This window comes from Ictidomys tridecemlineatus, chromosome 2 (assembly GCF_052094955.1).
Source record: "Ictidomys tridecemlineatus isolate mIctTri1 chromosome 2, mIctTri1.hap1, whole genome shotgun sequence".
In the NCBI taxonomy this organism is placed as follows: Eukaryota; Metazoa; Chordata; class Mammalia; order Rodentia; family Sciuridae; genus Ictidomys; species Ictidomys tridecemlineatus.
In genome coordinates, this window is record NC_135478.1 from 91,788,071 (window position 1) to 91,804,342 (window position 16,272).

Here is a 16,272-nt window from a genome sequence, read left to right on the forward strand (position 1 = left end):
CCGGCTGTGGGCGGTGCTATCAGAGGCAGTGGGTCACATGACCCGCGTAGGCGGTGCCCACCCAGTGGTGGGCGGGGGCCCAGTGGGAGGGACGCATGCAAATAACGCCGGGGCGGCGGCCAATCGCTGTACGCGCCGAGGGTCCGGACCCGGGACGGGACGCTGGCCCGCGCGCAGGCTCGGGTCGCGACCGCCTAGGGCTTTGGCGAGCGGCGCGACGGGCCTGAGAGCTGGAGCTGCAGCTGCTTACTACACCTCCTCCTTGTCCTGTGCGGCCGGCCGGGAGAGGCCGGGCCCGCGTGGGGGGCAGGCGGCGGTGCGGCGGGGGCCGCGACCGCTGCCTTCGCAGGCGCCCGGGCCGGCCCGCGCCTTTGCAGCGTGCTCCATGCATCCGGAGCCCGCCCCGCCCCCGAGCAGCAGCAGCCCGGAGCTTCCCCTCAGTGGCGGCAGCACCACCAGCGGCAGCCGCCGGAGCCGCCGCCGCAGCGGGGACGGGGAGCCCCCGGGTGCCCCACCGCCGCCGTCCGCCGTCAGCTATCCGGACTGGATCGGCCAGAGTTACTCCGAGGTGATGAGCCTCAACGAGCACTCGATGCAGGCGCTGTCCTGGCGTAAGCTCTATTTGAGCCGCGCCAAGCTCAAAGCCTCCAGCCGGACCTCGGCTCTGCTCTCCGGCTTCGCCATGGTGAGCTCGGGCCGCCCTGCCCTCCCCCCTCCTGCTCCAGCCGCTCCCGCCCGCAGCCCCGACGGGGCCCACTGGGGAGCAGGCTGGGCGGGCCGCGGTGAGGGGAAGAGCTGGGAGAAGCCGTCGTGGACGCGAGAGGGGGGCCAGAGGCGCTGGACGTGAGGAGAGGTGGGCGACTCGGGACACCCGATGTGGGGTGGTGACAAGTCGTGCAGGTGTTCAGGGATACAGGTGCCTTAACCAGAGCAAGTAGGGTGCAGCAAATGGGAAAGGGACATAGCACGAATGATGCGTCCCCAAAGTTAGATCTGTAAGAATACCACCCCGCGTGATGAGTCAGGGAAAAAGGAGGAACTTGGAGCGTCCGACCTATTTGGGTGCAGATGTCCGGAGGTGAGGATAGGGAGATCCCGGAGCTGTCTTGTGCCCCAACAGCTGAGGCCGGAAGGTGTTGGCTATATTCTTTTATCAACTAGTAGAGGGGATTTCCTGACACCCTTTTTTTCCGCCCCACTTTCCGAGAGCCTCAGCCTGGGAGTTTGACAACCACTTTCCATCCTCAGTTTCTTCTCCTGAAACTAGCCACTGAGTCACTGGGTGTGGGGGAGGAGGTGGGACATGTTCCCCTTGAACAGGCTCTTCTTTGATTGCAGGCATGTTTTCCTCTCCTTTGATCCCAAGGGGCTGAAGTGAGAAGCCTCTGTGTGGGGTGGGGAAGGCTGCAGATTTGGCCCCAGAAGTGGCTCTGGGGATACCTTCAGGCCTGGGATCTTGGCATTTCTCTGGGACAGGACACTGCATAACAACTACATCATTATTGCTTTCAGTGACATCAGCCTGCATTAATGGAGCCTACCCCCCCCCCCAGCACTCCTGCCTCCCCTATGATGAGCTAAGCCCTTGGCCTTGAGGATGGGAGTGGCTGCACCCTGATGTTTTCTTGGGAAGGGAGTGTGTGGCTGGGTCTCTCCTTGTGCTCTACAAACAAGTGGGCCAGTGCAGCAGGGCCCAGAGTACACTGGGCCACAGTGGAAAGGCCAGGAGATTAGGGGTCAGGAAGCAGCTCTCCAGCTTTGCCACTTGCTGCCTGTGTGACCTCAGGCAAACCACTATCCCCTCTAGACATTATTTATTTACTTATTATCTTTTTTAGCACTGGGAATTGAACCTAGGGCCTTGTACATGCTAAGTGAGCACTTTACCCTGAGCTACATTCCCAGCCCTTTTTAATTAAAAAAAATATATATATCTTTATTTTTATGTGGGGCTGAGGATCAAACCCAGGGCCTCAAACCTGCTAGGCAAGGACTCTCATGCCGAGCCACAATCACAGCCCTAATTTTTAGAAAAATAATTTTTGGTTATAGATGGATACAATATATTTATTTTATTTATTTATATGCAATGCTGAGGATTGAACCAAGTGCTTCATACGTACTAGGCAAGTGCTCTACCAGTGAGCCACAACCCCAGCCCCCCAACCCCCTTTATAATTTTTATTTTGAGACAGGGTCAGTTTAAGTCGTGATCTTCCTGACTACCACCCCAGCCCTGAGTCTTGATTTCTTTTTTCTTTTTTTATGGTGCTGGGATTGAACCCAGGGTCTTGTGCATGTGAGGCAAGCACTCTACCAAGCCCCTGGATCTTGATTTCTGAAATGATAAAAAGATTTCTCTTCCCAATTGAGAATGAAATTGAGGGATCCCTTAAGAGGAGATCTGAGGGGCTGGGGATGTGGCTCAAGCGGTAGCGTGCTCGCCTGGCCTGCATGCGGCCCAGGTTCGATCCTCAGCACCACATACAAACAAAGATGTTGTGTCCGCTGAAAACTGAAAAATAAATATTGAAATTCTCTCTTAAAAAAAGAGGAGATCCGAGAGAGGAGAGTAAAGGGGGAGATCTCGAATTTTTTTGTTTAGGACAAAATGATGGAATTCTGTTCTGTCAGTCTCAAATTCTAAGTGACCAGTTTGTCTTGTGCCTAAAGAATCTCTTAAGAGGGGCTGGGGGTATAACTCAGTTGGTAAACTGCTTGTCTCACAAGGGCTGAACTCTGAACAAGGCCCTGGGTTCAACCCCTAGCACCAAAAAAAAAAAAAATCTCTTAAAAATAGTTGACTTTTCAGGGCTGGGGTTATGGCTCAGCAGCTGAGCGTTTGCCTTGCACGTGTGGGACCCTGGGTTTGATCCTCAGTACCACATAAAAATAAATAAGTGAAATAAAGGTATTGTGTCCAACTACAACTAAAAAATAAATATAAAAAAAAAAAGAATAGTTGACTTTTACTGAACACTCACTGTGTGCAGGTTCCCTCCCCCCTAACCTCACTCCTCAGCAATCTCTTGATTTTTGTCAAGAGACTTTCCCAAGGCCACACAGCTAGTGTGGTGGAGCTGGATTTGGACCCAGGTCTGCTGGTGCACAAAGCTCTGATCAGTGTCCACCTAGCATGGTAGGACCAGGCTTAGGGAAAAGAAAGAGGAAAACAGTTTCTTTGAAACCAAAGAAAGTTTTTTTCAACTTATGGGGAAGGAGCCACCAGTTGTCAGCTTTTCCCTGCACCGCTCTGGGTTTGAGATGGTGGGATGCCTGTTCCCTTTTCCTCGGGGTTATAAATCATAGTTGCCCCAGACACCTTCTCACCCCAGTACGGGTGAGGATCCAATGGGTAACACTTTCTGGCTTCTCAAATTCTCTTCCTCCTGACCAAAACAGGTCTTCTTCCTCTTGCTAAAAACAAGTGCAGGGGAAGTCGAGAGGCGGGCAACAGTGATCCTTGGGTGGGCCTTGACTCACCCACACTGTCTCTTAGGACCTTTATTTTCCTCAGCCTGTGTGGAGAAGGCTTCCTAGCACTGCTGAAGGAACCCCCAAGTTCTGCAGGCAGGGAAGGGCTGAACTCTGGGACAGCCTCCATTCTGGGGCAGCAGTTACCAAAGGGTAACTGTGTTTACCCCGAAGCCGAAATTCTATGGGAGAGATCTGGGTGCAAGGTGGGCGGTCTGAGGGTTCTCCACCCGGTCCTTGAGTGAGCCTCAGAGAAGAAGGGGTGCCTGTCAGCCCCGACACCATGGCAACAGAATGACAAGTTTCCTGGATTACTCTCCCTTGGCGTATGAGTCAGCATAACCAGCTTCCTGCCCCCAGAGGGCTTCCTTCCTACAGACCCAGAAAATCTAGGAGCTAACATGACCTTTGAACTCTAGGAGGCAGGAGAGTTTCCTAGAATGCCAAATTTACCTGCTCACCAGGTGAAGTTGAGGGGGGAATCTTACAAAAAGCCTGGTAAGAATTCAGTGATTCTCTATTCAGGGGAGAGGCCTGGCCCAGTGCCCAAAAGTGTTGGGGATAGGCCTAGGGACCCAGGGCAAGATGCTTTACTGCTTTGAAGCCAGTTTTCTCATGTATACAAAAGTGGAAAGAGTCTCCTCTTGACTACCATAAGGATTCATTTTAAGGCCAGACTGGGCCCTTGAAGCATTGAAGACTTTCAGTATCTGATGATGTACACTTTGGCTGGACGCTCTCTGGTTGGTAGACAGGATTCCAGCCCCCGACAGCATTTCTACAAGCAACCACCTGTTCATAGAAATGTACCTGGGCTCTGCTAATACAAAACAAGGGCCCCTGGGCCAGGTGTGGTGGCGCATACCTGTAATCCCAACAGTTTGGGAGGCTGAGGCAGGAGGATCACAAGTTCAAAGCCAGCTTCAGCAAAAGCAAGGTGCTAAGCAACTCAGTGAGACCCTGTTTCCAAATAAAATACAAAATAGGGCTGGGGTTGTGGCTCAGTGGCCTAGTACCCCTGAGTTCAAGCTCAGGTACCGCCCTCTCCCCCAAAAAAGAGGGGCCCTGGATCTGAGGGTATCCTTGGGGACGTTGCTTCATGCCTCTGTGTGTCAGTCACCTCTCAGCCACAGGTAAACCAGTCCCAGCTTGTCCCTGTCCCCTGCAGGACTGTGGTAAGCAGGCATGGTGATCCAGTCCACTGGGGAGGGCAGGCTGTAACGTTAGCCTAAGCAGACCATAATTGGGAAGGTCGCCCTGCTGCCGTAAACAAAATGCTTTCCACGACCTGGGATCAATTATCTTTGGATTATCTGCCTCCTCAAATTCTCTGCCTGCCAGCACCCTTTGTTCCCAGGTTCCAAAGCAGGTTCAGAAGTTTGTTGGGATTCCTGTGAAAATAAGCTGGAAGGAAGCACTCAAATCACGAGATGTTAGTGAGCCTCCAGGACATGATTGGCATTCAGGGGGCATGGAGATGAGCAAGAAATGACTATTTCCACTCAGTCCTAATCCCTGGGAGTAATGGTTACTGCTGTGGTTGACTGGGCTCTTGCACTCAGCTAGATAGTACCAGATGCTCCAAGTGTATCATCTAGCTTTCTGTAGCCTGCTAAAGGTTGGTGGTCATCCCAGATGAATCATTTGCCTGAGGTCACCTGACTGGGAAGCCACAGAGCCTTGGGATTGTGATAGAGGAAGAGAGGAAACATCCAAGAGTTGTAGGAAGACAGAGCTGAGAAGCTATGTAGTAGAGTAAAGCGGAAACGTTGACCCTAGCCAGGCAACTTGGGTTCAAGTCCCAGGTCTGTCTCTTATGACTGTGAGACCCTAGAGAAATCACTTGAACTCTAAGTTTCCTCACACTTGTAATCCTAAGTAATGGGAAGGCTGAGGCAGGAGGATCTCAAGTTCAAAGCCAACCTGGACAATTTCGCAAAACTCTGTCTCAAAATAAAAAGGGCTGGAGGTGGTAAAGTTCCCCCTCATTTGATTCCCCAGTATCACCAATAAAAAGTTCTGGGGATATAGCTCAATGGTGCAAGGCCTGCATGTACAAAGGCCCTTCTAGGTTCTTTCCCATCTTCCACCAAAAAAGCAGGAATAAATAGTGCCAACCTCATCAGGTTGAGGATTCACTGAGTTAGTGTTCAAAGCACTTCCATACAGTACCTGACTTGTTATCCAGAACTTGCTTATCCTTGTACCCATGGTGTCAGGGCTGCTTCCTAAGAGTTGAGTTGGAAAAATGAGATTGCAGCTGTACCTTGAGGATGGCCGAGTTAGGGCTTGGAGAAGAGCCCTAGCCAGGCAATGGCAGGAACCGTTACAGAATTGAGAAGTTACAGTCTCAGGGAGAAGCAGGGATATGGCTGAGGTTGTGGGTGTGTACTATGATGAAGGACCTTTGGTTGGCTGTTGAAGAAGCTTAAACTCTTGTGCAGGCAATGGGGAGCCATCAAAGGTTTTCAAGGAGTTGCGTGAATTCTGTGATACTAACAACGAAGGTGGTTACTATTTACCAAACCCCTGTTGTGCCAGGCATGAGTCCCAACCCTTTCCTTTCATTTTTGTTTAATCCTCACAATAGGTCTTCAAAGTGTGTTCTGTAGACAGGAGGTTGAGATCACCAGCTAGGAGGACTGAAGCGCTGGTCTGTCTGATTGTAGTCTTCTCTCCTTTCCTATCCTCTTGCCTCACCCTGCTCAGCGGATTGAGACCTGGGTCCTTGGAATCTTCCAGATTCTCAGTTCTGCTAGATTTATACCCTGGGCTGTGTGTAGATGGAATTTTGCTGAATGCCTCAAGAGGAAGGTGTCCTCCGCCCAGCAGAGAAGCCTTTTGTAAAACTTCACAAATGCCCCTGTGGCCTATTTCTGGAGTTCTCAGTGAGGAGCAGTATAGAGAGCCCTGCGGCTGCTGGGTCCCTGGCTGGAACGAGGGCATCGACGGTGGCAGAGGTGGGGGTAGAGTTCCTTGGAGGAAGGAAACCGAATGTAAAATTTAAACATAAGTCAGCAGATTTCCCTCTGATGGAACTGTTAAATGCCCTTTAATGTACTCACTGAAATGTCAGACTGATCAGATGGGTAGAGTCTTGTGGGACTGTGATTGGACAGTTAGTTGCCTTCAGGGAACATGGAGCTAACCCAGGGATGGCCAACCTGTCTGCAAAGGGCAGTTCACTAGCTCTCAGGGGTAACCACTCAACATTGCCATTTGCCAGAGGCTATATGTAAATTATGGATGTGGCTTATGCCAATAAAATTTTTTGACCACTTATGCTGTGGTTTCCAGACTTTTTTTTTTTGGTACTGGTATTCAAACCCAGGGCCTCAACCATACTAGGCAGGTGTTCTACCACTGAGCTACACCTTCAGCCCCAGTCTCCAAATTTTTGAGCATATATTCCTAACAAAGAACTTTAGCACTTAGCCTCACCAATTTATAAGGAAATAAATGATATATGTGCTGTAATATGTAAGTATAAGAATACAGAATAAACGTGGAAAGGACAAGGTAAATAATCAGTAAGTGTCGTAGAAGGTCTAATAGGATGTTCTGTTTCCCAGGGCATCACCTGTGATTGTCCTCCAGACACTTTGGAGACCCTGGGCTGAAATGGTTCAGCCTCCTTTTATTGAGACCCACAGTGGAAAGTAGAGGGAGCAAGACTTTTTTCTTTTTTTGCCCTATACTGGGGATGAACCCAGGGCCTCACATGTGCTGGGCAAGTGCTGTACCACTTAGCTATACCCCCTTTTTTACATTTTATTTTGAAGCCACATCTAAGTTGCTGAGATTGGCCTGGAGCTTGTGATCCTCCTGTCTCAGCCTCTGAAGTAGCTGGAATTAGAGGCGTGTGACAGCACACTGAACTAATTCCATTTTTAGGACATAGTTGGTAAATGTGGCAAAGGGATAGCATTGAAGGCACTTCACACATCTGGAAATATTTAAGTGTTTAGTGCCTGTCATCCTAATATCCCCATTACTAGGCAGGGATCTTGCTGTCTATTCTCTAATTCCTCTCTAGCAGAGATACATAGTTTTTTAGACAGGTAACTATTTTCCCTGAATGAACAAATGGCCCTGGTCCTCCTCACCTGGGGTCCAGGGAGAGCTGTGACTTGGAGACTTGGAGAGTTGGAAGATAATATCTGCACATTCTTTTTTTGGTCAGTGATTGAACCCAGGGGTGCTCAATTGAGCCACATGCTCAGTCCTTTATATATATATATATATTTTTTTTTTTGTTTGTTTGTTTTGTTTTTGTTTTTAATTTAGAGACAGGATCTCGCTGAGTTGCTTAGGGCCTCACTAAGTTTCTGGTTTTGAACTCGGGATCCTCTTGACTCAGCCTCCTGAGCCACTAGGATCACAGGCATGCGATCAGTTTTTTCAAATGAAGCAAGAATTAAATGAAACAGCAGCAGCGCGTGTCTTGTAAGAACAGGCTATTGGCATGCTTTAAGGATAAGCGGTGTTTGGTAGAACTTTCATTTCTATTATAAAAGTGTGTGTATTTATAGAAACATTTGGGACTAGTAGGCTGTGTTAGTCAAGAGTTTGTAGAGCTGGAGATGTAGCTCAGTGGTACAGCACTTGCCTAGCATGCGTGAGGCCCTGGGTTTAATCCCCAGCACCAAAGAAAGAAAGAAAAAAAAAGAAGAGTTTATAGACTACGGACTGAGGCCTTGGGCTGTAGCTGCCCACCCTCCTAAAAGGTTAACAAGAGAAGGCCTAGCTAGGGAGAGAAAAGTCATTCCCCCCATCTGTGGGTGCTGGGGTTAGGCCAGTTATGGGAGAAGGATTGCCTCAGAGGGACCTTGACCACCAGGTGCCCCAGGTCTCCATGGAGCCCAGCAGGAATGAGGAGGGGTGGCTGGCATTCAGGTGGGGTGGGCAAACTCCTGGCCAAGTCATGTCAGTCAGGCCCTGCCCTCTGCAGAATCATGTAATCCTTCAGGGGCCTCATTTAAGGCTTGGCATCTCCAGCAGGGGTCCCTGGACCAGAGTGAGGCGGGGCTGGTGGTCTTTCCCCGTTCCTATCCCAAGGAAGCCCGGTGTGTCCAGGTTCAAAGAGGCTCATGACTGGCTGGCTGAGAGCTGTTTATTTTGGGTTTATGGGCCCAGCTCTCGGGCTATATTTACCTTGTGAAGCTGCATGCAATCTGATCTGATCTGATGTCTCTGGGACTCCTCTGGGGCCCTGGCAGTCAGCTGCCAGATTCTGTGAGGTCCCCCTGACTTTACTCTCCCCACCCATGGGGACATTTCCCAAGCAGGAAGCTTTCTGGAAAAAGCAACGACTTTTATGCCTGTGAATAGTTTCCATCAAGGTCTATGATTGACGACAACTGTTCTTTCTTCTCACTCTGAATCCTTTGTTGTAGGCAGCCCCATGGCATTGAACTTGGTTCCAAATGTGACAGTGGTACATTCAGCCTACCTGTGCAGCCGGAGTTCTAGGAATGGTAGAGTCCAGTGAGGTAACGGGGTTTCTTCCGGAACACAGGAAGAGGCCCCTTCCTCTTCCTCAGAGGGCCCAGCCTCTCCTCAGCCTAAGGCCTGAGGAGGGCTGGCTAGTTTTGGCATCTCCAGGCTGGGTGTGTCCCAGCAGCTGCAGAAAACTTAGTTTTCTGGCCCTGGAGGCCATGGGTGTGACAAATGGTGTGGAGTGGGCTCTGTCCTGCAGAGGTGGCCATCTGGCCAGGTGTGGTACAAGGTACACATTCTCCTTGTGCCAGGGTTGGGCGACCTGGCTACCTCACTTGGGGCAGGTAAGGTCCAGAGTGAGGGACGGAATTGGGGCGCATGGGCTCAGCCCCCTCCGGCCCTAGGCCAGAGTGTCCGGGAGCTATTTCTCTTCCGCTTCAAGCTGTTTTTTCTTTTTAACTAAGATTTATTAAACTTCTCCTGCGGCTGGTCCTATGCTAAACATTTAGACATCAAAACCTCATTTAACCTCCTCGGCAGCTGCACTCTGTGATTCCCGTTGCTCACAGGCTTCCAAGAGGCTTGGAGTTGGGATCCCCCATGCAGCAGCCAGGGAGCTCTTGGGGACAGCTGATCTCACTTCTCAGAGCCTCAGTTTCCTCATTTGTAAAGGAAGAATAGAGGTATTACTAAGAATCGTCAACATTTTAAGTTTATTACATGCCAGGTCTTGTTCAAATGGCTCTCTTCATTAACTTTAGAGTGACCATAAGGAGTGGGCCCCTATTTTATAGATGCAGAAACTGGGTCACACAGAGGTTGAGATACTTGTCCAAGGTCACCAGCTTTGTAAATGAAAGGTGCCAGTTTCACACTCAGCTGTGGGTCTGGGTGCTGAAGGATTCTCTAGAGGGGGAGATACATGACCTGGAGGTGGCTGGGATGCAGGGGAGGCACCAGGTGGGGAGCAGATTGAAAGTTAACTGTACTCATCCCTTCTGCAAGAGACACCCCAGTGCCTGGCTTAGGGCCTGACCTACCTGAGGATGCTAGACATTCCCATTGAGTAGATCAGTAACTAGTGGGCCTGGGGCAAACCAGCCGCAGTTCCCCTACTTGTCCTTTCTCAGGTTTCAGGTTCCAGGACAACAGGCCAAAACAGGAAGAGGAAGTATGGGGAGGTGGCAGGAGGCCTGGCTGCAGAGGGTGCCCCCACTTTTCCAGGTGTGAGAAGCCTGGGGGCAGAGCAAGGAGACTTGGAATATGGCCCTTGATCTGCCTGCCCTGGTGGCCTGCCTTGCTGCCTCAGTCCCTCACCCGCATGGGCTGAGATGCCTAACACCCTCACCCGCATGGATTAGGAATGCTCAGCATTGGCTTTAGGCCACCAATGATCTTAAAAGAAAAACAGTCAAAATTCTGATGGCACTGCCCCAAATTTACATGAGCTTGAACTGTTTTGTAAACTCACTGGCTGAAAAGTGTATATATCCCTGTCAGATGCGGGAATTCTCAGGCACAAGTCTGTGAATCCCATTGAAAAGGTCCTTGAGGATATAAACTGGGTGTTTTGAAGTCATCCATTCCTTTCCTCCATCCTCAAAGGTCAGCTCTAGACTGACCTTAATCCTGCTGCTTCCCTCCCTTACAGACAGGGCAGAGTCTTTACCAGTGCGCCAGGTAGAAGCAGGAGCCAGGTGTGCTGACTGGCCTTGCTGCTCTCTGGCTAATCCTGCTCCTCCATCTGGAGGCTAGAGACCCCGCTGGGGGTTAGAGGAGGATTTCAGGAAGAGACAGTGGGTTTTTAGGGTGAAGTTTCCAAACTGAACTCACTTTTTGTGCCATTCTATTGTGTGCTTGGCACTAAGTAGGTCACATGGATTAACTCAGTCCTCCTGACAACCCTCTGAGGCCTGTGCTATTATTCCCATTTCACAGAAGTGGAAACTAAGGCATAGAAAGTTGAAGGAAACTGCCAGAGCCACACAGCCTAATTAAGGGAGAGGAATCAGGGTTCAAAGCCAGGCAGCCTGGCAGAGGAGAGCTGGTGAGGAGGAAGGAGCCCACCCTGCTACCTAGAGGTGCACGGAGCTCAGCGTGTGGGGCAGGCCACTGTGAGGCTAGTGGGTATGCTCCAGCATCACACACACCCTCTTCGAGCCTGCCACACACACAGTCGCTTTGTAAAAAGCCCTGTCTTTAACTGGGCCTGGTGGTGCGCTGCTGTAATCCCAACCACTCTGGAAACTGAGGTAGAAGAATTGCAAGTTCAAGGCCAGCCTCCACAACTTGGTGAGACTTTCAACAATGTAGCCAGACCCTCTCAAATATTACAAAAGGGGTTGGGGACATGGTTCATTAGTAGAGCAACCCTGGATTAAATCCCCAGTACCACGAAAAAAAGACGCTTCCTTTGATGTTATTGTCACTGGTGCCTGCTGCTCCCGTCCCTCCTGCTGAGCAGGCAGACCCTGGCAGCCTGCCTGCTGCCCGCTGCCTCTGGCCCAGATCTGATGAACTGGCTCCTTCACATAGGGGTGATTGGCAAGGCCCAGGTGAGAAGAGCAAGTAGCAGGCCTGGAGCATGCCCTTGGTGACCCCCAGATCCACAGGTCTCCAGGAACTGGAGGGCAACCAGTGCATTGCCCTGGAGCTGGGCAGGAGAAGGCCTTGGCACACCAGGGTTGAGTGTCTCTCTTCTGGGAACCTCTTGGTTCCTTGTTGGTCTGTGTACTGTGTTCTCAGAAGGGGCCTGAGGAGGGAGGGCCTTCACCTCTCCATCCCCCAACCTGTTCCTTGTCCCAAGGGCAGGGTGTAAAGGAGAAGCCCTGCTTGATGTGAGAGTTGATGCCAACAGAGATGGTGATGGTTACCTCTCTTTTTTTTTTTTTTGGTGGTATGCTGGGGATTGAATCCACAGCCTCGACCATGCTAGGCAAGCATTCCACCACTGAGCCCTAGCACCAGCCCCTATATATATTTTTTAATCATGGTAAAATATGCACAATCTAAAACTTAACCATTTTGTCCATTCATGGTGATTGGTTGGTAATGTAATTTGAGAGGTGTTTATCCTGTACCAGATACTCTCACTTAATTGTTAAAGTAATTCTTTGCATTAATATGATAGCCCTATTTATGGGTAATAAAGTTGAGGCTCTGACAGGTTAAGTGACTTGCCAAGGGACACACAGCTGATGAGCTCCAGGCTTGCTTTCTTTACCAGTTCTTTTTGCTACTTATTTGTGGTGCTGAAGATTGAACCCAGGACCTTGTGCATGCGAGGCCAGCACTCTACCAACTGAGCTATGTCTTCAGCTCCTCTTTCTGTTACCTCAAAACCAAGTGGGTAGGCTTCATTATCCCCATTATATACATATGCAAATAAGCTCAGAGAGGCAAGTGACTGGCCCAGGGTCCCATAGCCTGATGAGAGACAGGATTACTTATTTTTATTTTTTTAATATTTCAGTTGTGGTTGGACACAATACCTTTATTTTATTTATTTATTTGTATGTGGTGCTGAGGATCAAACCCAGGGTCTCGAACGTGCAAGGAGAGTGCCTCTACTGCTAAGCTCCAACCCCAGCCCAACTTATTTTTATTTTTGATTGATTTTTTTTCTTTCTTTTTCTTTTTCTTTTTTTTTTTTTGGTGATTGGATCTCACTGAGCTGCCCAGGCTGTTTTCAGATGGCTCTCCGCCTCAGTGTCCAGGTACCTGGGACAACAGGTGTTCACCACCATGCCTGCCTTTGGGGAGGCCAGATGTGTACGTGGTTCATTCAGTCCTGCCACTCACCCTGCTGTCTCTCTCCCCCAGGTGGCCATGGTGGAGGTGCAGCTGGATGCTGACCACGACTACCCACCAGGGCTGCTCATCGCCTTCAGTGCCTGCACCACAGTGCTGGTGGCCGTGCACTTGTTCGCACTCATGATCAGCACCTGCATCCTGCCCAACATTGAGGCCGTGAGCAACGTGCACAACCTCAATTCCGTCAAGGAGTCACCCCACGAGCGCATGCATCGCCACATCGAGCTAGCCTGGGCCTTCTCCACTGTCATTGGCACGCTGCTGTTCCTGGCTGAGGTGGTGCTGCTCTGCTGGGTCAAGTTCTTGCCCCTTAAGAAACAGCCAGGCCAGCCGCGCCCCACCAGTAAACCTTCACCCAGCGGTGTGGCCACCAATGTCAGCAGTGGCATCACACCAGGTCAGGCAGCGGCCATCGCCTCTACCACCATCATGGTCCCCTTCGGCCTGGTCTTTATCGTCTTTGCTGTCCATTTCTACCGCTCCCTGGTCAGCCATAAGACGGACCGACAGTTCCAGGAGCTCAACGAGCTGGCTGAGTTTGCTCGCTTACAGGACCAGCTGGACCACAGAGGGGACCACCCCCTGACACCTGGCAGCCACTATGCCTAAGCCCTCCTGCTGGGCCCTTCAGAGCTTTGGCCTTATGCCCTTCCCCATGACCTTGTCCTGCCCCAGCTTTGAGGACAGCCTGCAGGAGGCCGGGCTTGGTCAGGGCACAGAGTAGAGGGAAGGGGCTTTTTAAACAAGAAATTACTGCACTTTGAGACTTTCCTCTAAGAGAGTAAGCACTTCCTGTTCTTCCAGCTCCGGGGCCACCTCCTGGTAGGAGGCAGTGGGGGCCAGAGTGGGGACAGATGTTCTCTTTGTCCCTATTCCATCACTGTGCCAGTGCTACCCAGATGCTTCCTGTCCTCTCCGTCTCATCCTCCCTCCCCGTTGAGTGTCGAGTGTGTGCATGTGTGTTAGCACATAAATATACTCATAAGGGACACCTCTTCCTTGTGTCTGTATTTGTTGTGTCCTGGTTCCAAGTCAGGCAAGCCTCTAAACAGTTTTTAAAATATTTTGGAGGGGTTGGGATGTAGCTCAATGGCAGAGTGCTTACCTAGCATTTGTGAGACCCAGAGTTTGATTCCTAGCACCAGAGAAAAATATAAAATAAGTTTTAAGTTTTTTGTGTCTGTCTGCACATATGTGTGGTACTGGGGATGGAACCTAGGGTGTGGTGCGGGCTAGGCAAGCACTTTCCCACTGAGCTACACTCCCAACCCCTTTTCCATTTCTTTCTTTTCTTTTTTCTTATCTATTTATTTTGAGGAGGTACTAGGGATTGAACTAGGGGCACTCAATTACTGAGCCACATCCCCAGTCCTTTTTTATATTTTATTTAGAGACAGGATCTCACTGAGTTGCTTAGCACCTCACTAAATTGCTGAGGCTGGCTTTGAACTCACAATCCTCCTGCCTCCAACTCCTGAGGTGCTGGGATTACAGGCGCCCAGCCTCAACTCCCCCACCCCCCCAGAACTCTTTGGAACCTGCAGAAAACCTGTATAAATAGTAACTAAAATATGTATAGTCATTTCTTTTTATTTGAGGTAGTTGCATTCTATAAATCACCATGAACTTTAGGTGAGCAGTACTGAGCCATTGCTCCTAGGGAAAATCTAGGGTTGGTTGCCTACTAGCCTCTGGTATGATATTTTTGTCATTTAATGAAAACATTACCTTGTTTTAGGTGTAATTCTATTTAAAGACATTTTTATTGTTGATTCATTACCATTGAACTTAAAGCCAACAGCAGCATTAAGTCATACCTAAACAAAGCTTATTTAACACACATGTTGTCTCTGTAAGAGACATTATCACCTTCTGTTTAGGAATGCTAGACAGATTTCTAATACTGTATTTGGGAATCTTTTCTTTTTGTGCTGGGGATTGAACCCAGGGCCTTAGCCTCACTCCTCTACCACTGAACTACTATATCCTCAGCCCACTGGGGACCATTTTAAATAGCAGGATCAAAATGTAACACTAAATATTAAACTGTGAAGCTGGACACAGTGGTATACACCTGTAATCTCAGCTACTTAAGAGACTGAGGGAAGAGGATCTCAAGTTCCAGGCCAGCCTGGGTGACTTAGCAAGACCTTGTCTCAAAATGAAATGGAAAAAGAGCTGGGGATGTAGCCTGGTAGTGTACCTGGGTTACATCCCTAGTACTGCCAAGAAGAAGAAGAAAAAAAAGACGCTTGTTTACAATAGAAACAGAAACTAGAACAAGGCAGTGTTAGGCATTATTCGTCTTCTTGTTAGACCCCAGCAGGTAGGCAAGTTCACAAATACTGAGACCACAAATGAGGCTGGACTGCATAAATCCCCCCACTCCATGTCATATCCTTTAGTTGTTTAACATTCATGTTCGGTTTCCCACTTGTCCCAGGAATAAATGACCTTCTGATGATGCTTTTTCCAATCCTGAACCATGCATAGCAATGAATCATCCTGTCTTAACCTCCTTTAGTTTGGAACAGGTTCTCAGCCTTTCTTGTCTTCTGTAATTTTAACATTTTCAGAGTCCAGGCCTGTGGTTTTATGTAGAATGTCCTATCAATTTGGTTTCTCTAATATTTTCTCATTATTACAATCAGGGTGTGTGTTTTGGCAGAAATAGTGTATAAGTTTAGAGATAGTGTCAGGACCCATTTAAAACAAACAAGCAAAAATGTTAGTTCACCATTCACCGATATATCCATCAGCTCATTTAATCTTGAGCATCCTTACCTGGCACCAGGCAGGTTTAGACCAGGAAAAGTCTTGCTCAGATACAAGGAAGGTCTGTGCAAAAGTCCTACCTGGGCTTATTCTGGTTTTGCTTGAAGAATGGGAAGATGCAGGAGCGCTGGGCTTACCTTGCAGAGAAGCAGCAGGAGCTGAGTTGCCACCACCCTCTCTCCCCAAGGCCTATTTTTATCACAGTCTCCACCTCTCCCTCTTTTTATTTCATTCTTTCTTTTTTAAAAATATTTTTAGTTGTAGATGGACACATACCTTTATTTTATTTATATATTTTTATGTGATGCTGAGAATTGAACCCAGTGCCTCACACATGATAGGCAAACACTCTTATCACTGAGCCTCAACCCCAGCCCCTCCACCTCTCCCTCTTGTCCCACACCAGGCCAGGTTCACTTGTTACTTGCCTGGTCCCAATAGGCCCTGAGTTTGAGATTTCTGTATCTCAGAAACTCAGTATGTAAAATGGTTTTATTTATTTATTTTTTTAAGAGAAAGAGAGGAGGGAGAGAGAGAGAGAGAGAATTTTTTTTTTTAATATTTATTTTTTAGTTCTCTTCCGACACAACATCTTTGTTGGTATGTGGTGCTGAGGATCGAACCCGGGCCGCAGGCATGCCAGGCCAGCGTGCTACCGCTTGAGCCACATCCCCAGCCCTGTAAAATGGTTTTAGAAAGTGCCCTGGCTAGTCAGGCATGATGGTGCATTCCTATAATCCCAGTGGCGGCTCCAGAGGCTGAAGCAGGAGG

At 49.3% G+C, this 16,272-nt stretch overlaps 1 protein-coding gene across 1 annotated transcript; it reads left to right on the top strand.

Moving 5' to 3' along the window:
• Positions 1–124: 124 nt before the first annotated feature.
• Positions 125–13,721, top strand: LOC101959434 (calcium release-activated calcium channel protein 1). The gene is made up of 2 exons (XM_078039218.1): positions 125–685; positions 12,736–13,721. The coding sequence occupies exons 1-2, from the start codon at positions 386–388 to the stop codon at positions 13,333–13,335; spliced, it is 900 nt and encodes a 299-aa protein (XP_077895344.1). The 5' UTR covers positions 125–385; the 3' UTR covers positions 13,336–13,721.
• Positions 13,722–16,272: the final 2,551 nt, after the last annotated feature.